Genomic DNA, 15,911 nt, shown 5'->3' on the forward strand with positions numbered 1-15,911 from the left:
CTTCACATACCCACCACATACACAGCAGTGTCCTCTGCGCCCCCCTTTCCCCCATAGCACTGTCCTACCTGTGTATGTGCAGACAGAGTCCTCCACATTGTCATGCTTTAGCGCCCTTCGCCCGAGCCCCTGCACAGGAAGCTGCTCTCCTATTAGCCTCAAAGTCCAGGAAGGGAGGAGTCATTCTTCTCTTCCTCTGTATCGTGGCGCTGCTTACAGAAGCAGACACTCCGTGTCCTTCCCACTGGGCTGCCCTCAATGCATGCAGGGAGGGTTTTGCTTACATCTGCCGCCCCACTGCCTGTTCGATTGCACTGATGATAGGAAGCGAGCCCACTCCTCCGCGCCTGCACTGCCAGTGCAAGAGGCTACCTTGCTGGGGGATTCCCTCCCCTATCCTGGCAGCGCACTGAGTGCCCACAGAGAGGGCTCGGCGTGCCAGCTGTGGCACGCGTGCCATAGGTTCGCCATCACTGGTCTAGTCCATAAATACTACTTACTCCAATTATCAATTTCCTGTGTTATAGGTGTGTGCATGCATGGTAGAAGCGTGATGCAGCTGCTCTTAAACAGACAACTTTGTCTATTTTTAATATGATCTTGGTGTTGGTGGTGGGTACCTTTTTGTATTAAACACATTTTTGTAATAAAATGTATCCCTTATTAAGCAGCCTGGTCCACCTGTGTCATATTTATAAGGGGGTCTACAAACATCATTCATCTTCATCATATCCTGACAACCATTTCAACCCTAATGTGTATGAGAACAATTCAAAGAAAAGTATAAATACATTGCCAAATCACAGTTTAAAAATCCAGTTGAAGACATGAATTAAGCTGGTTTATTGTCGATTGCAACCGCTTAGCAACTAAACAGGATATTTAGCCTGCAACTAAAAGGCAGTAAGCCCTGTTTTTCTTTTCAGAGTGTTCATAAGTCTACATCTATGTACATTAGGACAGAAAAAAGGATGAGCTTGTGTTAGATTTACTTTGCTTTAGTGCCAGGCGGTGGGAAAGCTAGCCATGCAGAAAGCAGAATTTATCCTTTTGTTAAATGCTGAAAGATTTGATAGCAATATCTGCAAATTTACCTGAACACACTGGGCTCTCTGTAGCATGAGAACTTCTAATGGCAGCAGAAAACAAAATGTTTTTGTACTGACATTCAGGACTTTGGCAATATTGCAAGGTGTATTCTCATACAACGATTTTTGGTCTATTCCTTGAAACAAAGATAGCCAAGCGCCATGCACCCACCACCGCATTACCTGAGGATATAAGCAAGGTAGCTATTGTGGCTCTTGGCTGACCTGACGGTGCTCTCCAAGGAGACTGTAGACTCTCCAATACCCGTTCTGTACATGTTAGAATCATCCATATATGTGTTGTTGCAGTTTAAGGTTCGCTAGAGAGAAAATAAGACAACCATAAATAAGGTTCTAAATTTTTTTAATCACTTAAATAATCTGCTATGTCTAGTAAAACCTTATGAAGCATACCATTACTTTTGTCCTCAAAAACAGGCGCTTTTTGAAGCATCAGTTCCAGATATCTTACTAACACATGGATCAAAATAAAAAGAAATCACATAAAAAAGACAAAAGTGATGGTATCCTCCATCATTATATCTCTTCTGCACAAAGTTATTGTACATTATTGTATTTAATAGCAATATCTTACATTCTCATTAATATTCTGAATATGATAATTAAAACACATGGGGCAAGGATCCTTTAAACATCGCTTCCCTGTAAATATGCTCTTGTTAGCACACTGTGTCCAACCGATTTAAAGACGGACGCACAGTAAATGAATAGCAAATAACCAAAAGTCAGCTTGCATATTTTACACTCACTGCACAGAAAGAGCTTATTAATAGGCCAGCAGTATTGTTAGGAGTTTTTCCACACTGTGAAGCAAATCTACAGCATGGAGATACAGCTCTTTCATTCAGATTACAATGTCAGTGTACCATACTGCACATTTATGATGTGCACACTCATTACGTGCAAAGTATTCCAAGTAATCCTATTACAAATACCACATGACTACTATAAGCTAAATACCATAAATCCACTGTTAAGACTGTATTTTTTTCTGAAGAAACTTTAACACAATAAAGAAAATATTTGTTTAAAAGAAAAAAAAAAAAACACACACACACACAAAAAAAGTTTTTACTATTGAGTATTCTCAAGTCCTATCAAAAAACAATACAAAATTTAAAGAGAAAAGGCCACGTTTTGAAAGGAAATCAATGAAACCACACTTAGTACAGTATCTTTTTATCACGTATTGTTTTCAAAATATTGATAAATAATAATAGAGAGTCCACATTGCACATCATAGGAAAAACATTCTACTTTGTATACTATACTCTGTTGGGGTATAAACTGCTCCTCCAGGAATTTACAGAACCCTCTAGGTTTTAAACATGCTAAGTTGCCCAGAATAAATACTGTTATTCTTTAGCTTTTCCTGATGCTGTAAATATTTTCTTTAAGATAAAAATGAAATGCAGAAAGATGTAGGCTCGGGATAGGGTAGGCATATTCAGAATGGTCAGAATGGTGTGCTGGATCGGTATATATATCGATCCAGCAATATATATATATATATATATATATATATATATATATAATTTTTTTTTTGGGGGGGGGGGGGGGGGGGCATGCCATCCTTGAAAGGAAGAACTTAAAAACAGAGGCTGTTTTTAACACTCTGGGTTAAACTTTAAAACTCTTCAGAACAATTTGGTCATCTCTAAATTTTGCAGGAGCAAGTAACTTTGTGCAACACAGGATAGAAATAACCTGGGGAACACTTAAAGGCTAAGTTCGCCTTTTGGAACATGTTACACCCATATCCCCCTCTGTGTAACCTGCATCCACTGTCACAATTTAAGAAAATCGTGGCAATGTGGGGCTCTGCTCACATGGCTGCATCATTAATTCACAGTTTTCTGTGAATGAATGAACTAAAACTACTATTAACCACTGCAGCTAACAGCTTGGAATTCTGAATGAGCTGTGAGGGCACTGATGAGCGCTCTCATAGTTAATTCACAAGCCCTGTGATTTTTCAACAGACAGCCCTTTATGAAGGTATGGGCCGAAAGCTGCAGGGCTTGTGTGAAGAAGCCTGACCATTGCATCTTCGATCCACTAATTATGGGTGCAAAGCTTTCCAGGCTTCTGCAGGGAATTTGCAAAAATATGTGCATTTCACATTTCATATATGTACATATTTATGTAATGTAGAAAAACAAGACAAGACATTTCATAATTTTCAAATGGTCTAATAACACATTTGTGTGTTTTTATCAACAATTTCTTTATCTCTGTTACTGGAATGCTCAAATAAAACACAATAAATATTTACAAGGTGTGTGTACATATGATTTTTCAAATTCTCATTTCAAAAACTTTCAAATGTAATCCCATGGAGCACCGAGACACCAGAAAATGAATAGACAAATGTCAGACTGGACTTACTGTTAATAATGTGGCTCTTGTAGTAGTTGTCTCATCTGCTAGAACTTTCTTTCCAGTAAAAGTATTCTTTAATTGTTTTCTCACTTCCTTGTTAAAGATGCAGTGGAAAAAGAAGATGAAAAGCCCCTGCAGCAAATAAAAGGTCACATATACAGTATTTATTTTCCAATTACACACACATTCAACTTTAAGAATACAAAAAAAATGACAATCACCAAATAAGTGTGTATACACACGGGCTAAAAAATTTAGCGTGTAAAAGCAGTGCACAGTGTACCCACCAATAGCAGCCAAAATTTCATCGTTATCATCTGACCACATTAGGATAATAACAATTGGAATGAAATCTGTTATTGGCTACTGGACTCCATACAGCCATTACATATTGAACTAATAAATATAATATATAGCTGCAGTAGCATGATTTCGTAATGGCTATTAGTGATAGCCTACAGTTTATTACAACCTACAAGTAAACATCATATCCCACACTTGGCTATCTAAAGACCTAACAAATAGATTCCCACTTTGAATTTCTCCAGTGCAGCAAGTAAGTTATCAGTATAAAGATCAGCAGAGGTCCAGGGGCAGTTTAGGAACATATATTACTGCTGCTGACAGAAACAGTCAGTGATAGGTAATTTAATGCTGTAGATGCAATTTAGCCAAAAGCCATTTAAAAAAGATTTCACTAAGGGTAGGTATAGAGACTACAATGACCTAAGGAGAGGAGACACAGACTATTTTATGACTATTATTGTACCATATTATAGACAATTTGTCAAAAAGACAAATTCATAGAGATCTCAAAGCGAAAATCTTTTGAACATACAATAAATAAAATCACTTGTCTGAACTTAGAAGAGACAGCCATTTAAAATAGGCCAATCAACCAGCACAGTTAAAGATAACCAAAAAAAAAAAAAGAACTTGGCACCTGTAAATTTTAGTGGATCAACAGATTAGGACACAGTAGATCGGCTCATGAAAACAGATTGGGCAAATTACCAGTAGAACAGATCTGTCATTATTGGTTCATCTCTGATAGCCATGAAATGTAAAACAAATCTAAAAGGCACTAATACAAGTTTTATATATATATATATATATATATATATATATATATATATATATATATATATATATATATATATATATATATATATATATATATATATATATATATATATATATATAAAACAAATAATGTTACCAGCAATCAGATGTCTAGCTTATCTGCCAAAGCTATTTTAGGAATACAGCACAGTGGTTGTCAACTTAATAACTAAAGGGCCCCTCAAGTGCAGCATCTCACATGTCCAAGGGGCTGCATAATAACTTAGTTTTAAAATGTTTTTGTTGCATTAACACATAGTAAAAAATGTTTTACCACACGTTACTAGTGTGTTACCAGTACCATGTGATGGAACTGACCAATCAGAAGGTGTGGGATGTCTATGAACACACAGAGCTGGCCCGCATGAGTGCCCCCCATAGCAAGTGGCGGAGGGGGGGAGGAGTAAGGAACACCGGCGGGGGACCAGAAGAGGAGGATCCAGGCTGCTCTGTGCAAAACCATTACACAGGGTAGGTAAGTGTAACATGTTTGTTATTAGAAAAATAAAGGGGTTTACAATCACTTTAACTGCGTCCATGTTAGGATTTGGTCATGCATGAACTGTTGCTTATTTCAGGAGCCAATGATAATCACAAACAATGATAGAAATTGCATTTGTATTTATTAAGCTATCCAAGGCATTTTCTAGGAAGAAAAGAATGGAAAGAAACAAGCATTGTAACTGCTTCCAAGCATGAAGCAGTTGCTGCATATGCCGTTAATACTAATAGCTAATACGGCTACCACATCTACAGGTGTTTTTACAAACTTTGCATAAAAGCAAAGGTTTCATGGTTTTCATGTTTAAATAAATGTCATAATAATAAAATGAAATGGTTTTAAAATGTATGTCTTTGTTTTTATGAAGGACATGAGAGTGGGTGTCATAAAGCTGTGGAAAAGAAAATAGGGCGACAGAAGGTAGCAAAACAGAGATAAAGGGGGTTATTTACAAAAGGCAAATCCACTTTGCACTGCAAGTGCACTTGGAAGTGCAGTCACTCTAAATCTAAGAGGTAGATCTGAAATGAGTGGAAGCTCTGCTGATTTTATCATCCAATCAAGTGCAAGCTAAAACACTGTTTTTTATTATCCTTGCATGTCCCCCTCGGATCTACAGCGACTTTACTTCCAAGTGCACTTGCAGTGCAAAGTGGATTTGCCTTTAGTAAACAACCCCCAGAGTAATATAGGAACCAACATTTCAAATCTTGGACTGGGAAAGACTTAAGGCACAGCAAGGTAAAAATAAATACTGAATGCTGGTCTGCCTGTGGCAACGTTATTAATGCCATCAATATTTAAGTAAGAGGTGCTACTTCTAAGTAAAGTGGGTAATCTGATGCGGTGCTAAGGTTATAATGTCTCTGAAGTAGGAGAGGATGCTACATACACTGTCATTTCTCCTATTGCATTAGGTGATACGATTAAAGAACAATACAGTATGCAAAGAATTTTTTTTTTTAGCATAACAGTGTAAACAACATTTCTTCATCAATACAGTTCACGCTACAGATAGGTTTTATGTTAATGAAGACAGGTTACCTGCATACAGCTGAAGATGGCAAAGAGGTAGTGAAATGTCATAACATCGCTGTTCACTGCCATAAGCCCCAATAACCAGGTGGTACTGACTAGAAGCAGTAATAGGAATGCTGTTCTCAGTGTAGAGCTAAAGGTCAGAATAAAATCCTGGGTTAGAGATGTGCATATTGACGCATTATATTAGAATGGCAAAAAAAAACATTCCAGTAAACAGTTGGCAATAAGCAGTGGTTGGTATGACACTGTAGCCATATAACATTTTAGGTAAAGTGTTAAGATTGTTAAAAAAAAATTCAAACTTACAGGACTCCAGTTTTCTCAAACATCCGTTGCCTTCGCCCACAAGAGGTTTTCACAGCCAGTACAAAGATGATTATATTTATCTATAATGAAATGGTACATAACAGTTGCCGCAAATGTAACACTTATTACTAAAAACACTATTACCCCATTCAAGACTGTTATCCCGTCTCCATCTTAATAAATCAATGGAAACATCACCAAGATCATGTCCAGGAGCCCCTTTCATGTTCATTTTGGTGAGACATGCATGTATTATCAGTTAAGAAGAAATCTCTCAGGTCTCATTCAAATGAGCACAGAGGCCCGTACAGTATACAAGCCATTTGTTTATGTATCTGGAGCTGCGTGAAGGCAGCATGTGTTAGTCAATAGAGATAAAGCAGTTGTACACAATCACTCATATCGGAGTTTAACAGAATGCACTGCCTCGTTCGCACACTGTCTGCAACTGCAGTACTGACTAAAGTGGGCTACCTGCATGCAGCTCCTCACTGTTCTGGATGCATAAACAATCAGCTCTTGCAAGCTGCAGGCCTCTGTCCCCATATGAATGAGCCTTTATGCCCCATTCACACCCAGCTTAACATGCATACCTGCACACTTTTTTTTGGTGCATTTTCTCGCATTACACATACAAGGCCGCCCTTGGGGTGTGGCTTGGCACGCAGCGCGGATGGCAGCATAGAGAAGGAGCTCCGCTCTTTCCACAGCCTCTTAGCCTTATACTGACATGGCAGATTCAGGATATGGGCAAACCTAACCAGCTCCAGTCCGGTACACCTGCACGGCACTCCTCATTGATGCCACAGCATACCAGACTTATGCAGGTCACGGCAACAGGCAGCTCGAGGTGAAGGCTCCTCCAAGATGGCGTCCGATGACCACAAGGATGACTACAGTGAGGAGTCACAACCCGCATCTAAGGACATGGTGGGACACCGCTCTTCCCCTGATCACCCCCTGTCTTATGCAGACATGTCAGCGTTTTGTAACCGATATCAAGAGCACTTTTCTCCTCTGCTATCACAGAGTTGAAAGCTGAACTGCTGGCCCTGAATGAGAAAGTGCATAGCACAGAACGCCCGGGGCATAAGAGGATAAGGCAATCACCCACTTAGAGTCAGTATCTAATACCCATACTACTCAACTAATTGCAGTTAACTGCCACCTTGAAGATCTAGATAATAGGGCAGGAGACACAATATCAGGGTGCAGGGTGTACCAGAGACAATAACTTCTGATCAAATCACCTCAGCTCTGTCCTCCATTTTCAACAACTTACTGGAGACCTGCAGACACTATAATTGACTTTGAGCGTGCTCATAGAGCCCTTAGACCCGTCCGAGTGAGCCAGGTCCGCACAGAGATATAATTTGCTGCATACCAAACTACAAACTTAAGCAAGACATCCTGGCTCATGCCCGTCAGAATGAGCTAATCTCCTTTAACGAGCACAAGAGCACCCTATTTCAAGATCTATCACCGATCACTCTGGGCAACCGCAGGGCTTTGCGTCCTCTACTGGAGTCCCTGAAGGAACATATGCCCTGTCTGTCACTCTAGACGGGATCCAACACACCCTCAAGACCCTGGACAAGTTACCATTGTTCTGTGAAGCCATCCGAATACCACCTGTGGATCTTCCGGATTGGTACCGTGATTTCCGGTTCCCTCCATTGCCTCATAGTCCGCCGGCTACACTGCATTCCACTCTGACCAAACATCTGTCCAAGAAGGGGAAATACCAAAAGCAGGCGGGTGCAGACCCTTTGAGATCATCCCAAGCTGCCAGAAGCACAAGAGCCAAGGACTACACCTGAAGTACATACTGGTTTGTCTTTTTACATTGGCATTTCCTACTGATGTGAACGCCATATGATACAGCAATGGCTGCTTCACTTACACCTATATGTTCTTGTTGATTTTCCTCAATTTCAATGATGCTGTTATATTGTTTGGTTACCAACTAGGTGGGAACCTGAATATTGTTCTCTGTTTTTTTTAAAATGCCACTCCAATCTACCTGGTTGCCCTAATCTGGTCCCACAGACTTCCTGGGTCCCACTTCCCTGTTGTCCCCATCACTCCATACAGGGGCCTAATGGTACACCAATATAGTTCCTCAACATATATGCACATATCTTATTGCTGACCCAGTGATCTTGCTACTACACTTAAGGTGCATGCATGCTGCCTATATGTTATTTGTTAGACGTGTTCTGCTAGATGCACCGTATATGTACCTTTTCAATGGTCATATGTTCTGCCATTTTCCTGGATTTAACCATGCTATTGTTCTTATACAGTAGGTGTTACTTTTGTTTGCATTTACTACGATACATCAGGCTGCGGGAGGGAGCGGTTTTGCCTTTCTATCAAGACATATAGTGCCTTTATTTGCATTCTCTTTTCTTCTACCCCGCTTTTTTTTTTGGTACTCACTGTTGTAGACACAACCTGAGGAGCCCCTCTACAAATAGTAGAAGAGTGCTCATTGTCAAACCTGTACATAATTCCCCTGTTCAATCAGGTACCCCCCCACTTTTGTGGCGTGTTCCTCTCCCTCCCCACTTCTCCTTCCCTTGTCTTGGTGAGTGGAGGTTCTTCTACCTCTGTTCAATCCCAACCCGACCAAAATGGCATACTTGTCACTGGGGAGGTGCCCTACTCTGATATCACACAACCTGAGGGGCCTTAATATCTCAGAGAGAAGGGTGTCTCTTCTGAGGGAAATTAATAAAGCTCAGCCAACCTGTTTTCTTACAAGAGACGCACTTTAAAACTCACTCCATACCAAGACTGTTTGATAAACATTTTCCAGATGTGTACCACGCGCCAAAGCCAAACCCAAACCACAAATCCTGTTCCTAAAGGGAACGTGGCAAAACAGGCCAATAACACTGGCAAATGCATATTTCCCTAATTTAGGGGGCATCTTGCATTCTGTCGCCACCTTGTGGATGGACTAAAAAGCTTTGCTATTGGCTGTATCATATTGGGGGTGATTTTATTGTCCCTCTACTTCCACTGCAGGACACCTCCAATGGAAAATCCTTCATACTCCATCCTACGTAAAATCAAAAACCTATTGAATTCACTGTCACTAGTGGATGCATGATGCTTGGTACACCTGGCAGGTAGAGATTTTACTTATTACTCTCCATTGCATAAGAAACACTCGTGCATTGACTAAGCTTATCATGCAACGTGACCTACCTCTACTGCATGCTGCGCACATAGGCATACAAACTCTTTCAGATCATTGTCTGCCCGCTCATAACCATCACCCAAATCTGGATTTCGCCCCCGGAGTAGAAATTCACCTAGCCTCACCCACTGACCAACACGTGCCCCTTTTAAGGACGCACTGTGTCGATACTAACACGTTGAAACCTTTTGACTCTTTAAAACTGGACTTGGGTCCTCAACGTCCTTTTTACTTCTGGACCTACCGCCAGCTGCACAATTATGTGTACACTTCTCCAGCTAAACGTCAGTTTTTCAGACCTATGACCCCCTTTGAACACACCTGCCTCTCTGGAACTCCACTAACCAAATCTACTTCATTCATGTATTCCTGGCTTCAGGGGGCTAGAGGTGGGGAACCCCACGGGGTCCGAGCACAGTGGGAAAAATCACTTCAAACGAATCTTACCGATGAACAATGGCGGCAAGCCTCAATCTTTGCCCACAAATGCGCAATTGGTACAAGACTACAGAAAATGTCTTATAAGCTCTTAACACACTGGCACGCAACACCAGATAAAATTAAAAAGTGGCACCCACTGTGCTCAGACTCATGCTTGTGGTGTGAGCAAGCATAGGGCACAAACCTACACATATGGTGGGACTGTCCTCAGCTGCCCTTCTGGAATAAAGTATGCAAGCTAATTAAACCCATCACGGAAACCAAAATCTCTCTCACTCCTGCGTATGGCACCTTACACATCACAGACTGCTCCATGAGACGCTACAAAAGGTCTCTAACCAGACATCTGCTTAATGCAGAGAAAATTCTGATTCCCAGGCACTGGAAATCAAAGTGTGCCCCTTCCATCTCTGAATGGTTTCACTCAATAGAAGATATCTATCATATGGAGGAAACAGTGGCCATTGCTAGGGAATCCTCTGAAAAATTTAACAAGTTATGATCCCCCTGGTTGGTGTTCTGGTACTCTGACCAATTTTCACAATTAGATACACGGTGAAACTAACATCACAGCATAGGCTGCTATTTCTTTCTACCTACAGAAGGTCACCGACTGATTGTCCCCCCTGTCAATTTCATTATGCCTCATCTGATACTGACGATTCCCACAATGGCTCCATTGGACAACCATATCTTTAGACATCCTCACCAAGACTCTTTACTGATTTTTCTTTCTTTATATCTCATTTTACTTTACTGCTATATGGCCAATACTATTTGTAAGTGTTTATACTAATTCATTATATGCTATAATGTACCTTCTTGCCCAAGTTACATTTGAGGCCAGTTACTTTTGTTTCTATGTGGACCTATTCACATCATGTTGAAGCTTACAGCTTCAACATGCTTTTATGGTGTGTTTTGGATGCTTCCGTGGTGCTTCGATAAAGCTTTTGTGATGCTTCGGAGAAACGTTGGTGATGCTTCAGTGAGGCTCTTTTGAGGCTTTGTTGAAGCTGCCAGACAGATGCCCTGTGTGTGTGTGTGGATACCTGCAATTTCTCCAAAACAAAGCGAAGCTAAAGCTGAATTTAAGTCTCTCAAAAGCCGCAGGCGCTTCAAGCGAGCTTTGTAAGAGTTCTATGGAGGCTTTGAAATGCTTTGAATCACCACTAAAGCGACATGGGGTAAAAATTTTGAAGCAAAGCAAATACAAAGTGTAAACAGAACTGTAAGCTAACCAATTTATTTAGTGACAGGGGCTTTGACTGGCATTCAGAGAGCTTTAACAAAGCCTGTCCGAAGCCTTGTTTTGAAGCAAGTGTAGGGGCGGAGAGCTACTATTTGAGCATTTTATGAGCGTTTTTCTGCTCAAGTCAGGCATTTTTATTGAAGTCTATGGGGCCAAAAATGTTTGTAATATGCCAAAAAGAAGCTCATGTACTTTTTTGTGCTTCTAGCATTATGTTTCAGGCGACAGAAAGCTCATATGTGAACAGGAGCCATTGAAATGAACGGCATTTTGCTTGTTGGGCATTTTGGAGCTTCAGAGCTGAGCGTTTTACAAGCTGAAAAATCGCTCAGGTGTGAATGGGACATGTACTTAATAAAACCTGCATGTCTAATTTCTGATACTTTCTTACTTAAGGCCCCATTCACACGCTCAACAAGCCAAATACCATTCATTTCAATGGCCCCTGTTCATATCTGAGCATTCTGACACCTAAAGCAAAACGCCTGTCGCCCAAAAAACTACATGAACTTCTTTTTGACAGACTACAAGTGTATAGACTTCAATAGAAACGCCTGACTTGACCGCTTTGTTGCTCATTTTCTGCTCAAACAGCAAGCTCTCCACCCCTAATGGTTTCTATTGCCTAAACAAAAATGCCTGAAGCTGTAAAACGCTTGTAATACACTTTCCAAAATGCTTAAAAAAAAAAAAAATGCTTAAAAAAAAAAAAAAAAAAAAAAAAAAAAGCTTGTAAAAAGTTGCAAAAAAGCTTAAAAATAAATGCTGAATAACGCCAGTAAATCGATATGTTCAGGTGTGAATGGAGCCTAAAGGACAGTTGCCCACCTCTTTCAAATCCAATCCATGTGACTTTTTCAGCCCCTAGCTTAATTTCTGCTTTGGCAGCCACTGCTGCTCCCAATCCCTGCTCCTTCTCCAAGCACTCATTATTATATGTATGAATGTGAGTTAGGGACCTTAGATTGTAAGCTCCTTGAGGGTAGGGACTGATGTGAATGTACAATGTATATGTAAAGCGCTGCGTAAATTGACGGCGCTATATAAGTAACTGAAATAAATAAAATAAATAAATAACCCACTATCCTACCTAATGGCAAGTCTTCACCTCTAAAATCTTTCTGCCCATCCTCTCCCCAGTGTCACATTCATCACACACAGGATGGAACCACGTGCCTTGGTACCCATTTGTTGCTCTTCTATACATTAATGGTTAAATACTAATGCATATGAATATGTTGCACATCCTACAGTGCCTTGCAAAAGTATTCAACCCCTTGGCTTTTAACCTATTTTGTTACATCACAGCTCTCAGTTCAAGGTTTCTTTAATCTGAAAAATACGTGATGGATCAGAACACAACAGTCTAAGTTGATGAAGTAAAATTAGAAAAATATATCAATAAAACTATTTTTCAGAAATAAAAAACTGATAATTGTGCGTATGTATTCACCCCCTTTGTTATGAAGCCCATAAAAAGCTCTGGTGCAATCAATTACCTTCAGAAGTCACATAATTAGTGAAATGATGTCCACTTGTGTGCAATCTAAGTGTCACATGATCTGTCACTACATACACACCGTTTTGAAAGGCCCCAGAGGCTGCAACACCAAGAGGCAACACTAACCAAACACTGCCCTGAAGACCAATGAACTCTCCAAACAAGTAAGGGACAATGTTGTTGAGAAGTACAAGTCAGGGTTAGGTTATAAAAAAAAAATATCCAAATCTTTGATGATCCCTTGGAGCACCTTCAAATCTATCATAACCAAATGGAAAAAACATGGCACAACAGCAAACCTGCCAAGAGACTGCCGCACACCAAAAGTCACGGACCGGCAAGGCGGGCATTAATCAGAGAGGCAGCACAGAGACCTAAGGTAACCCTGGAGGAGCTGCAGAGTTCCACAGCAGAGACTGGAGTATCTGTACATAGGACGACAATAAGCCGTACGCTCCATAGACTTGGGCTTTATGGCAGAGTGGCCAGAAGAAAACCATTACTTTCAGCAAAAAACAAAATGGCACGTTTTGAGTTTGCGAAAAGGCATGTGGGAGACTCCCAAAATGTATGGAGGAAGGTGCTCTGGTCTGATGAGACTAAAATTGAACTTTTTGGCCATCAAAGAAAACGCTATGTCTGGCGCAAACCCAACACATCACCCAAAGAACACCATTCCCACAGTGAAACATGGTGGTGGCAGTATCATGCTATGGGGGTGTTTTTCAGCAGACGGGACTGGGAAACTGATCAGAGTTGAGGGAAAGATGGATGGTGCTAAATACAGGGATATTCGTGAGCAAAACCTGTACCACTCTGTGTGTGATTTGAGGCAAGGTCGGAGGTTCACCTTCCAGCAGAACAATGACCCCAAACACACTGCTAAAGCAACACTTGAGTGGTTTAAGGGGAAACATGTAAATGTGTTGGAATGGCCTAGTCAAAACCCAGACCCCAAGCCAATAGATAAACGATCAAGGGGTTAATATGGGGCACAATGGAGGTAGCCGAGTACATATAACTAAAAATGGTGGGGGGGAAGGGGGTGGGTTGGGGGTTCCTGAGAGGGGGAACTTGGTGGTGGTAGTTAATGTTTCACAACAAGTTCAGGTATTAGTCCATGTAAGGATAAAATGATGCTGAATAAATGGAAGGCAGCCAGTCTATAAAAGCTAGAAGAAGCTCTGGAACAATAAAAAAAGAAAGAAGGACGGCGCCCTCTAAGTGCAGCATGTATGTTAAAAATATTTATTACAATAGATAGCATAGCATAGCCTGATGAAGGAGCACGCATGCTCCGAACGCGAAGCACCGTCCGCCTCACCCCGCTCCCGGAAGTGAAGACACAGGTCAGCACGGCGCTCCACGGAGCATCCATGACCGACATCCTGGCCACCCGGAGGCTCTGAGGACCCTCGGCACCACCGGAACAGCTACCAGGACCCAGGTCACAGGACTCACATTCCAGGAACCCCCCCACTGGCCCGTGACACCCACATCCCCCAAGAGCACGCGGATGAAACTACTTTACATGCTGGTTTTTAGCAACTCATATGTGAGTGTTTTTATCTATTGTAATAAATATTTTTAACATACATGCTGCACTTAGAGGGCGCCGTCCTTCTTTCTTTTTTATTGTTCCCAAGCCAATAGAAAATCTGGGGTCAGACTTAAAAATTGCTGTTCACAAGCGCAAACCATCCAACTTGAAGCAACTGCAGCAGTTTTGCAAGGAGGAATGGGCAAAAATCCCAGTGGTAAGATGTGGCAAGCTCATAGAGACTTATCCAAATTGACTTGGAGCTGTGATAGCCACAAAAGGTGGCTCTACAAAGTATTGACTTTAGGGGGGTAAATAGTTATACACAAAAAACAAAGCAAAAAAAACATCTACAAAGTTGTGGGCATGTTCTGTAAATTAAATGATGCAAATCCTCAAACAATCCATGTTAATTCCAGGTTGTGAGGCAACAAAACACGAAAAATGCCAAGGGAGTGAATACTTTTGCAAGGCACTGTATAGGTATACATAAAACACAGATATATTCTAATATTCTAAGTAAATGTTGGTGTTTCCTCCACAGTGCACTTTCCATGTGTCAGATATTTTATTACATCCCTGCTGTGCCCAGACAGGCACATTTTTTTGTTGGTGTATTGAATTCTAAGTTTGAAATCAGTAAATTACATGGTTTGAATTTCCTCACTTGTCACTGCTATGTTCTGTATTTTCACACAGCAGATCAACACTTACAGCAACTACAATGCCAATGGGACCAGCAAAACTCCAGATTAGAGTGTCATGAACTGAAAGCCAGCAGAAGTCAGGGTTTCCATACCCCTGAGGGTCCAAACCTACAGCAAGACCTGAAATAAAAAAGAAGCAAAAATGAAGCATTATAAGCTGCATCACACTCAAACCATAACTATAAAATAGTAATAGATACAGTATATGTAAAGTATTCTTCAAACGCTTTGTGCAATCCTTACACTCTACTACTCTACATTCCATCATTCTTGTTTTGAATCTACGGTGTGGTTTATGAATTGATTGTGATGCCTCAGGATTGTAGCAATGCTTGGAAATATAGCACGCCAATATCTTTTTTTTGGCCCTCTGATGTATGCAACAATATTGTTCATCAATATGACATCAATTGGTTCTGGTGTTTCTTAATTGTAATATTAGAAATACAGTGTGCATGTATACACATACACACACACACTGTATCTGACAAAAGTGAGTACACCCCTCACATTTTTGTAAATATTTTATCTTTTCATGTGACAACACTGAAGAAATGACACTTTGCTACAATGTAAAGTAGTGAGTGTACAGCTTGTATAACAGTGTAAATTTGCTGTCCCCTCAAAATAACTCAACACACAGCCAGTAATGTCTAAACTGCTGGCAACAAAAGTGAGTACACCCCCAAGTGAAAAATGTCCAAATTGGGCCCAATTGGCCATTTTTCCTCCCCGGTGTCATGTGACTTGTTAGTGTTACAAGGTCTCAGGTGTGAATGGGGAGCAGGTGTGTTAAATTT

The 15,911-nt window shown here is 40.8% G+C and overlaps 1 protein-coding gene across 4 annotated transcripts in view; it reads right to left on the bottom strand.

Moving 5' to 3' along the window:
* CELSR1 (cadherin EGF LAG seven-pass G-type receptor 1) overlaps window positions 1-15,911 on the bottom strand; it is a 254,144-nt gene that overhangs the window by 14,402 nt on the left and 223,831 nt on the right. For 3 of the 4 annotated variants that reach the window (XM_073619705.1, XM_073619704.1, XM_073619703.1), the window contains exons 26-30: window positions 15,119-15,231; window positions 6,463-6,542; window positions 6,160-6,286; window positions 3,498-3,623; window positions 1,272-1,408 (exon numbers count right to left, since the gene is read on the bottom strand). In XM_073619705.1, the coding sequence (XP_073475806.1) occupies window positions 1,272-1,408; window positions 3,498-3,623; window positions 6,160-6,286; window positions 6,463-6,542; window positions 15,119-15,231 (583 nt within the window). The remainder of the gene's footprint in view (window positions 1-1,271; window positions 1,409-3,497; window positions 3,624-6,159; window positions 6,287-6,462; window positions 6,543-15,118; window positions 15,232-15,911) is intronic. The other variant, XM_073619707.1, reaches the window with a different exon arrangement.

The sequence above is a fragment of the Aquarana catesbeiana genome, linkage group LG03, assembly GCF_042186555.1.
Source record: "Aquarana catesbeiana isolate 2022-GZ linkage group LG03, ASM4218655v1, whole genome shotgun sequence".
Classification (NCBI taxonomy): Eukaryota; Metazoa; Chordata; class Amphibia; order Anura; family Ranidae; genus Aquarana; species Aquarana catesbeiana.